The following is a 10468-nucleotide window of genomic DNA, read 5'->3' as shown; positions in this document are numbered from 1 at the left end:
AATAATCACCGCAATCTTGTACGCTGTCCCCACAACACACCTTCTGTAACCTTTTTAAGCACTTCTCACCATAGTAATATTGATTGACACATCAACGCACCAGGGTGACGACGTAAGGGATTGTAGCCATGGGTATCGAACATTTTGCAAATCTCAGCACCATTGGTGTTGGGTAGAAAGCCATCACGAGCGTTATTAGAAGATAAACACTGTTACAGACAGATTTGTGGCCCTGAAGATAGAAGCACCAAGCTGGAGTGAAGGAAAAACGTCAAACGCGAGGATGGTCAACATGAGCTAAGGTCCATCCTTTTCTCTTTCACTGCCTCCGACCTTCAGTCTGCCGCAGGAGAAGTCAAACACATCCCTCGCAAAACCTGACAGCACTGCTGTTGTCCTCCATCCAGCGTGTCACATCTGCTGGGTGCTCTGCAGCCTCCGCAGGGCTCCTGTTCAACGCCGCGTCTTGCTCTGAAAGCCAAGGCGTTCGTGAAAAGTGACCGTAGATCCAAAGGGTTAGAAGTTATTTCGAAGGTCTAGCTTGCAAACCAAGCTACAGAGACAGGCTTTTGCAGAAACCAGGAGACAGAAAATAAGTTCCCGTTAAAGACGAAGGGTGCCCTGCGTTCAGGGCTCGTGTGCGTTCCTGGCTGCGCCCCAGGTGCGCAGGGTCGCCTAAGGTGAGTCATCTGGGGCTCCGGTTCCCCAGCTGTAAAATAGGGATAATCCTTCTGTTCTCACCTCAGTTTGTCTTCTCTGTTTAGATTTCAAGCTCCTCAGGGCTGTGTCTTGCTACATGTATGTACAGTTCCTAGCTTAATAGAGTCATGATCCAAACTGAAGCCTCCAGGCACTCCTGTATATTATATCATTACTAATTTCACAAGAGGCTGCAATCAAATTCCTTTATCGGGCAAAAAGAAAGAATCCTAGAAAAGAATAAAGCAAGCTATTAAAAACTGAGGAACATTTTTGCTGAAGTGGAAATAATGGTACTTTGTCCCAAAATGCATAAAATATGTATTGCAATTAAATTCTCTATTGGCAAATTGCTCTACAATTAAAAAACACAGAAGCTTGAGTGAGGCAATTAGAATAATAGTAGAGTGTTAATTATAGCTTGATGGATTCTGCATGCTGTCAGCAATTACCTTCCAAGTGTGCACTTCTGAACCGACTCCAAATCCACAAAAAGACACCGGCAGAATTAGAAATATCTTCCTCGTTGGCATGCCTTTGCCATTTTAAAATTTGTTTTCATAAATACTTTTGTAAGCTATTTAATTAGATTTAATGAGGTTCGAGGAAGAAACATCCTCCATGCTGTACACAGCCTCCTCTCTAGCAAAGGCATGGACTCAGGTAGGAGGGAGAGCACGACTGGGAGAATAATCTCATTTCCTACCAACTGCCCTCGCTGAATTATTATTAGCGCATGGTGATCCTGTGCAAATGTGAGGCGATTTGGACCAGTATCCAGGAGAGCTGCTTTTAGATATCTTTTTTAAAAAGGTTATCCAAGGGTTTTGGATCTTCCTCTCCATGGGGAACCCCATGGCTGTCCAGTCGCCCTTGTCACAGGGAGAGCCTTTGGGGATGGGCACTGCAACAGCGGTCGCATGGTGTGATGCGAAAGTCCGGCATTGAATGTGTGAGATGAAATCAGTGGGGTTTGAGGTCAGGGTTGCAAGAAAAATTAAAAATTATTAAATTAATTGTTAAAATTAATTAAAAAGCTTGGGTATCAAATTTGAAAACACTGTGAAAGAACCAAAAGTCTTTTTATTTTCATGATTGCCTTCCCAAATGGGCAAGAGAAATCCGTTCCATAAAAGTGCCTTAAACTTTGGGTTTCCCACATTGAAGAACTAAAGGCATATTTTTTAATTGGCTATATATTTGTATAAGACTGCACTGTTTTCTGTAATGCATCTACCCTTTCTGCCCCGGGTTCCCTCCCCAGGGACAGCAGCTCTTGCTTTTAGCTGGCGAACAGCTTTCAAATAAATTAGGGGACTAAACGTAAGCCATTCTCCCGTTTTCTCCAGTTCTCGAAAGCTGAAATAAGACCCCAAGCCACAACAATGTGAATTTTTTTAATTCCTCCCTCCACCTGGCGTAACAAAAGCCTAAACCCCAAGTTTTACCTAGTGAAAACCCCTGCCTATAAATAACGCCTATTGATTCGAGGATGCGCGCGGCTGGGGGAGAGCAGCGGTGCCGGCCACGGTGCCGGCCACGGTGCCGAGGGCGCCAACACCGGTGAGCATCACCCGGCCTCGTTCGGTGAGACTCGGTGGCACGGGATGCCCGAAAGTCCTGGTCACCCCGGTGCTGAGCTGGGAGAAGCCTTTTGCAGAGGCTGCGTTTTTCCGTTTATCGTTAATCTCTGCAATCGGATATGTTCAAAGCTGTCCCAAAGGCCAAATAGTTGTTGTGCAGGTGGACTGTCAAGAGTAAACGGAGAAAAAGAGGGAAATGCTACGTCAGTAATAGCTCACGCTGTCGAGCTTTCAGGTGGGGAGTCTGAAATCGTAAACTCTTCCTCCCGGAGCAAGATCTTGCCCCATCAATAAACCCCGCGTCTACGTTTCGTATCATGTCATCTTCCAAATCTCCAATCTTCCTCCCTCAGGATTTCCAGGCACAGCTTCCTCCCCTGAATGCAGTGCGGACCACATCCAAACTTGCCCAAAGCCAGCTGGATTCTCTCCACTAAGCTCAGGAGCAGCCTCTAAATTCAGTCTTTAGAGTGTTTCGATTCTCTAAAATTAATTTTGCCCCGTAACGATCTTGCTGCAGCTACCTAACGAGCCATGCTTCGCCCTGCCGCGGGCTCCCTTACGCCCAGCGTGTGCTGGGCTTTCAAAAATGGGGGTAAAGTTGGGAAGCGGAACCCGCCGCTTAGCTTTGGTCCGAAACACGCGTGGATAATTAATCCACTCCTGCGCCTGGCTCGTGGCGGGACACGCGTGGCCCCGCAGCCGCTTCGTGGGGGTCACGCCGGCTTGTGGGGGAGCCCCCAGGCCCTGGTCTTGCAGCAGATCGTCCGCATCTACGGCAGAGAGATTTTCAAATCGCTTCCCCGCCCCCCCCCCCCCCCCCCCGCCGCCACCGCCATCCCCTGCGGAGCGGGTTGGGGTCCGGCGGGCGCGGCCCCTTTAAGAGAGGCAGCGCGGGGGGGGGGGGGGAGGCGGTGGCCGCCCGCGTTCACACCTGGAGTGGGAAAGAGGGGCGGGCCCCGGCGCCTCTGATTGACGGGCCGCCGGCATCAATGGGGTGCCGCGGCGCCGCGGCGGGGAGGGAGGGAGGGGGGGTCCCGCCGGCCAATGGCGGCTCGCGCGGGCCCGCCGGAGGACGGCCGCCAGCCAATGGGCGGGCGAGCGGGGGGCGGCGCGGCTACATGTTGCGGTGTCGCCAACGTGGGTCCGCGGCGAGCGGCGCTCGGGCCGGGCGGGGAGAGCGGCGGGGCCGGGCCGGTGGCAGCGGCAGGAGCGGGAACGGCGCGGCGGTCGTAGCGGCTCTCAGCCCCGCGGGAGCGCACCGAGGACGGGGAGCTCCAGCGGCCGCCGGGCCGGAGCCGTGCGGCGTGACGGAGGAAGCGCTTCCCGCTTCGAGGACGCGGACCCGACCCGACCCGACCCAGCCGGCGGTGCCCGCCCGCTGGCGGGTGGATGCCGGTGCCGTGATCGCCCCGCGGGGCCGCGCCGCGCCGCCGCTGCCGCCGGCGATGCTGCGGGCGGCGGAGCGGCGCTGAGCGCTCGCGGGGCCCCGCGGCTTTACCGCTGCCGCTGCTGCCGCCTCCTCCTCCCGCCTCGGACCTTCCCCGGTGCCGGATACAAAATGGCGGTGCCGTCACGGGCGGGCGGCGGGGCGGCGGCGCTGCTGCTGCTGGGGCTGCTGGGCTCGGCGGCCGCCACCGGAGGCTGCGCCTGCGGCGGGGAGCTGCTGAACTGCGGCGGGCTGGAGCTGCCCGCCCTGCCCCGGGACCTGCCCTGCTGGCCGCGGCATGTGTGAGTACCGGGCGGGGGTCCCCACCGCGCTGGGGAGGGGGGACCGGCAGTTTGGGGGGGGAACCCAGGGTGGGGGTGCGAGGGGTTGGGGGTTTGGGCAGCCCCGCTCCGCCGGGAGCTGGGCGCAGCGGGGCGGGGAGGGCTTGTAAAACAAATAAAATCTCTACACTTCCCCCCCCCCCACCCCCCCAAAAAAAATAAATTCCTCAGGTTTGTATTTTTTAAAGCCTTGTAGGCGCTGAGCTGCGCGGTGTGAAACTTCTCCGGTGATCCGGTGGCTCCCACCCGGGGCGGGGGGCGATGTGGGTCCCGGTTGAGCGGAGCGGGGGACTGCCGGGGCGGGCTCTCCCTCTCCTCCGTACCGGTGTCTCGGAGGAAAGAAGAGCCGGGAGCGGGTTTGGTCTCCTCTAAGGATAGGAATCTGCTGGAGATAACGGCCAGCTTGGGCTCCCGAATCCTTATTAGGAGATCCATCCCAAAGCCCGGGCCTTGGTGCTGCAAACCGGCATCGCGCCCGGTTGCCGAAACGTTGGACCCCAGCGCCGGGGCCACGCTCTCCCTGTGGACGTTCGGAGCTGCCAACGGTTCAGGTGTGAAGGCCGGTGAGGTAGGGAGCGTGAGTCGGAACGAGAGTCGCGGGCTCGTGCGGTGCTTGTTGGGGTTTTTCAAGAAAAAAAAAAAAACAGGTGTTGCTTTCCAATAAAAGCTGCGTGGCTGGTGTGATTCCCTCAGTACTTGTTCGTCTCGCGAAGTTATTAACCTGCAGCGTATCGATGCCCTGGATGGCAGCTGAGCTTTTAGCCCAGCACCTGGTGATTAAAACAGTGCTGCTGCCTTTTTTTTTTTTTTTGTTTCCCCCCCTAAAGGGTGTTTTAAAGTGTTCAGGTACATGTCCAAGTGCAGGACAGCGGGATTGCCGTTTCCCGTAAAGCGCAGTGAGTCTGCTCTGGTTGTGCAACCGCTGCTCTGACCCGGTAAGATCTGAAATACAACATCAGACACGTGAAGCACGGGAGATTCGGGGAAGGGGGAAGCGTGCTCTCGGCTTTGACAGCTCAATTCGTTTGACAGTGCGGGAGGGCTGATGGTATGCGTGCGTGTGTGCTCATAAACTTGTAAAAATCAGTGTTGTCGACTGTCAGCTAACCTTGGGGAAGTAAGGACCTAGAAAGGGAGAGGGAAAAGTGTCTGAGAGCTGCTGTTGCTGGGCCTTTCTGCTGTTTGAACAGATTTATAGATTATTGAATCTATAAAACCCCTGGTTGTAACAGATACTCCTCAGCTCTGCCAGGAGAGAGAACGGTCACTGAAGTGTTGCTGGAGATCGTCCAGCTCCTTATTAAGAAGAATTATTAGAGGTTTGTCAGGTTCTCCTGGTATTATTCACTTTTGGCTGCAGAAATGCCTTGTTTTACATGAAATTACCAGGTGTCGTATCGAGAGGAACGTGTGGCCTCTGCATTAAAACCTTGACTTATCCCATTCACCTGTCGCTGTGTGCTCTGAAGGATCCTTCCTTCAGCCTTGGGCACCTTTCAGAGCAAGTTTTTAGTCTTCTCAGCATAATTCCAGCATCCCCATGCACCTCTTAAATTAGGACAGTGTATCTTTGTTCATGCAGAGAAATGCATTAATAGCCCAGTCTGAAGAAATTTATTGTTGTGTTTTTTTCAGGAGTGCTAATACCCAGGAGTGTCTTTTTCATATGGAACAGATTTTTTAGTGTCTTGAGTTCAGTTTGAATTTTATTGGTGAAGTAATAGCACATATAAATCTATTGCTACAGACCTGTGGGCTGTTGATCTTTTAACCACTTAGACAGCATATGGTTTGTAACTTTGTAAATTCTAAACTAACCAAAAAATTAGCTAAAGTGGAAATTTGTGATGGCTTTCATATCTGACCATGTGAAATGAAGGGTTTTTTCTTTCTCCATAGCTAATAGAAAAGGCAGACACTTGAGCTATTGCAAGTACTTTTGGTTTTGAAGTAACATTGTTTCTACTCACTAAAAATCACTTTAATAGCTTATTTCAGTTTAGGGACACAAAGCTGAAGCATGTTTTTCATGCTTGGTAGGATCATAAATGCTAATTTCTGGTGCAGAGAGTTGCTAACTCTTTTTAGTAGTTGTTTAATGTCCTCTATAGAAGTACCATGTGTTGGGGAAAAGTTACCTCTAAGCAACTATCTCTGTTGCTTTTTTTTTTTTTTTTTTTTTTTTTTTTTTAACGTGCCCTTTTAAAGTAACAGAAGGCAAATGGTTTGCAGTGACCCCAGGCTGCTGTAGCTTTGCAGCCTGGGGGTGCGGGTCCCCGGGCAGTAAATTGGGGTGAGATTGGCGATGTTGGAGCCGTGCATCCCTGGTCTCCATCGCTTCTGGGCAGGCTGTGTCTCCCACCGAAGGTGTCTGCTTCCCTGGGGTGATAAGCTTGGGCATGTTCGATCGCTAATGGGAGACAAGATAAATCCTGTTTTCAGTGACTCGTGGTGGCTGTGCTTTAACTTCATTAAAGTGCTATTGAAAAATCCCTCCTTAGCAGTTTATCTTTTATTCCTAATGAGTGCCACAATGCTGAAGCAGTGCTTGGAGTCAGTTTTCAGTGTGTTGGAGATAAAGCTTTTGTTTGTAGGGTTGGAAATGTGGCTCCGCACACTGGGGGAGGGTTCTGGAACAGACTTAATCGTGCCGCGTATTTTGTCAACAGGACTATCAGTACTGAGGAAAAGCATTGGGATATTTTGAAACTATTGTTATTTCTCTTTTGGCAGTAGAGCTTGGAGTTGTAATTTTTCTCCCTAGCTTTCAGAAGGCATAACTGATGTGCAGAAGGGCTGGTGGACTGCAGTTGCTCACAGTTAATGCAGTGTGGCACAGATGTGTGGGTTTTTTTTTTTTTTCCTTAAAAGCAACGGGCAGCTCAGTACTGCATGCCAGTTATAGAAGTGCGCAGGACTTGCTGGCTGAGCAGCCCTGCGTAGGGCACATTGCAACACTCTGACGTGACCCATACTGTCCTCACAGGAGCTGCAGCACCCAACTGCTGCGAGCTCTGTGGTTGTGAAAAGTCCCTGGTGCGTGGGGGGATGCTGCGAGAATCAAACTCTGCTGGGCAGTTGCTGTGCAGGACCCCTTTGCAGTGTTCTCGCTTTGAAGCTGCTGGAGATGCTTCATGTCTTTTGTTGCTTAAGTCTGAAGTTTCTCTTTACATTAGAGTGTAATACATGGCATAAACTTTAGGGCCGAGCGTAAGTACAAAATGCTTCGTGCCCAGAAAAGCCAGGTGGAGGGCTCCAGCAGTGTTGGTGACATGGCACATGCCCCTGCATCCTCTGTTTCTGTCTCTCCATGCATCTTAATTTTTGAGGAGTGGCAGAAGAGAGATTTCTTCTAGGCATCATGTATGAGAGAGGGGGTGGGCTTTTTCTTCCTTTTTAGTGATAAAGCAATAGTGTTTGGGATACAGATTTTAATGGTGAGAAGGCTTTGGGGCTGTGGAAGTGGGGTTGGATAGCTAATTCATTGCTGGTATGGTCTGGAGGAAAGAAAGGCTTTATTTTGGACAGATGTGTTGTGTGTCTTTTTTGACTCAAATGACTAGGGAAAGTTTTCTCGGGATAGTGGGCATCCATGCATGGACCCGTCTGCCTCTGGGTCAGTATGTGCCTGGCATGTCTGGGAACAAGGCAAAGTCCTCAAGTGCCCAGGAGAGCTGGGCTAAGAGCTGCTCTCGTTTTTTCAGGGAGGTTCTGGGGTTTGGCTATATGGGTAAGTTGCCTTGAGGCACCAGCTGCATGGATGTTGACTGTTTGCATGGTGTTGCTGCTCTCTGGAGAGAGCTGGGCAAAGCATCTGGATGCTTTTGAAAATCCTGTGGGTGCCTGCTTTTAGGGCCTGGAAGTGCATTTGAACTTGGAGTCAGGAGCAGACTCTTGCTGTGCTCAAGTATATGGATACAAAGATTTTGTTGAAGGCAACAAAACCGAATGGTTGTGATCAAAATTACCTATTAGCTTAAATTTCTTGCTAAACTGGGGTTTTAATGTGTCAGGTCTTGTTGCTCTGCTCTCACGTGTTAGGGTAGCTTCTTTGCTTACTTGGTAGAGCAGAGTGGGGCTCTGCACAAAAACTTGCTGTGCCACTGCCTGTGAGCATGGTGCTCTCTGGAGATGCATATTAGTTGGCTCCGGAGTAACTCATACTCCTCTACAGATGCTGGAAGAGAAAGGGGGGTGTGTGTGTGTGTGTGTGTGACAGACTCTCCTGCTGATGCTGCCGGGAGTGGGGAGTGCTGCTGGCAATTCCTCCCCTGCATGTCCTACTTCCAGCCCTGCTGAAATAATGGAACAAAGATTAAGTAATCGTCACCCCAGGCTCACGGTGCCTGGCCCTGTGCAGCTGCAGAGCCCTCACCGTGTGCCGGCAGCACGGGGGGCCGCTGGGCTCGGAAGGATGGTTTGGGAGAAGGGGACGTGGATTGGTGCAGGTGGCCGGTCTCTCTCGCTCCTCCTGGGGAAAGGGAGTGGAAACCCAAAGAAATTCTGCAAAGCCAGTGGCTCCTTCCTGGGTAGTGGTCCAGGGAAGGTTTCCTGCTCAAGCGGGACAGTGGTGGGAGCTGGTGGTGCTTGTAAAAGAAATCCTGCTCAGCTTACAATGACACACTTGGGTTTGGTGCTTCCTGGAGCATCGTCCTCAGCAGTGGCCTCGCTCAGGGAAGGTTTCCAGCCCCGAGGCTGCGTGATGGCTCTGCACCCTACAGGCTTGCATTTGCTGCTCTGGAGCTTGGTCCTGGTGGGGTAACAGCAAAGCCTTTCCTTGCAAAGCAGTGCCTGTCTGAGCCTGCTGCTTATGCACAAATAAATACACGTGCTTGCAAATAAATCCACCCTTCCTGTGTGAACGTGTGTCGGTGGATTCGCTGACCACCCTCAGCATGCTGCGATATTTATTGGCGCTCGCTGGAGAACAGCAGTTAACAGCAAGCCCTTTGCAACTGCTGTCTGGTCTTCTCATCTTAATCCCTGACTGAGCCACAGCTGGGGCAGAAATTACCTCTATCAGACTAGGATTAGAAGTACATCTGAGATTCATAACGAAGCCTGAATGGGATAAAATACCCCCACCAAGAAGCCTTTCTGGCTCTTGCAGAAGCCCCTGGCTTCAAGTGAAAGGCTCTAGGACCCCCTCAGCCTCCTCTGCATATTCCTCTCTCCTTTTGAGAAACTTCATGGCATTTAATCACTTCGAGGCTTTTCCTCTCTACAGTGACTGCAATTTGAAACGCAGGGGTCCCATACAAAAGGAGCAAGTGCTCAATGGGCTGTGTTAATATTCAGTGCCATTTACAATGGGTGCAGTTTGAAAAGGGGAGAATGGATGGTCTGGGAGCTGGGGGAGGAGGAGCCGCAGAGGGAAAATTTCCCAGGGCAGGGGAACGAGCATCTCAGTAGGCAGCCGAAAAGATGAACACACCATCAATTGTTCTCAAGGAAAATCAAGCGTTATTGTGTTAGATACAGCTTAATATTTTTTTTCCTTTGCTTCTGCAAACTGCTCTACAGTTCTCTGGATGTAAGGTTTGGGGGTGGCTGAGCCTTGCAGGAGTTTCTACTCGAAGTTTAAGGGATGAAGGAGCAAATGTCAGGTTGACTGCCTTCTCCCTTTGCTTACTGGGATCAAGAGGCTAGACGTGGTAAACCGATATGTTTGGGAGCCCAGACACTTCAACAAAGCACTTCAGGTACTTAAATGCTTCCTTGAGCGCTGGGTGAGATTTGACATCCCTGCTTAAAGTTAAGCCGGTGCTGGAGTCTTGTCTCTGATGGGGATTTAAGCAGATGCAGAAGCACTTTGCTGAGATGGGGCTTCAGTTGGTGTGAACTCCACCTGGCGCAGGGAAGTCCTAGAGCATTGGAAGGATGCTCCCCGGTGTGCAGCTTTAGCAGAGAGTGCTGGAAGGGTTCAAGGTGGCTTCATGTTGAGGCACTCCCCCAGGTGCTGCAGAAACACCTTCCTGACTCTGTGCGTACACCTGGGTGCTGAATATATGTGCAGCTCCCTCTGGCTCTGCAGGGCAGCTGGGAATTGGTGACTGCCAGGAGGCCCTGGCCGTGCCCAGGCAGTGCCTGCCTTTGGTTTCTGGTTGCTTTGATCTCTTGAAGAGGGGTTAAAGTTCTGTCTTGAAGTTTGAGTGGCTGCAAAATGGGATGATGGCTTTCATTCCTTAGTAGCTCTGATGAGAATTTGTGTATTGTCCCTGACTTGTATGTCAGCCGCACCCAGAAACTCTCAATTAGGGCTGCAGGGCTTTTAATTGATCTTGTTGTCTGCCCCGCGAGACACCTTGGATTGAGTTAGCTCAGCTCATCAGCTTTTTAACATAATCATTTTGTGCTGCTAACCTAATCGCCCAGTGTGACTCCCTAGTTTTGCAATGTGGAGCTGGGGTCATGTG

The 10468-nt window shown here is 51.4% G+C and overlaps 1 protein-coding gene across 1 annotated transcript in view; it reads left to right on the top strand.

The window, feature by feature from the left end:
* Nucleotides 1-3732: 3732 nt before the first annotated feature.
* The window catches only part of LRIG1 (leucine rich repeats and immunoglobulin like domains 1), a 94471-nt gene continuing 87735 nt past the window's right edge, over nucleotides 3733-10468 (top strand). Inside the window, exon 1 of the mRNA XM_049826073.1 lies at nucleotides 3733-4013. Coding sequence (XP_049682030.1) covers nucleotides 3844-4013 — 170 coding nt within the window. The 5' untranslated portion in view covers nucleotides 3733-3843. The remainder of the gene's footprint in view (nucleotides 4014-10468) is intronic.

The sequence above is a fragment of the Accipiter gentilis genome, chromosome 23, assembly GCF_929443795.1.
Source record: "Accipiter gentilis chromosome 23, bAccGen1.1, whole genome shotgun sequence".
NCBI classification, from domain to species: Eukaryota; Metazoa; Chordata; class Aves; order Accipitriformes; family Accipitridae; genus Astur; species Astur gentilis.
Note: the sequence above shows the minus strand (reverse complement) of the source record. Positions and strands in the feature narration are given on the sequence as shown.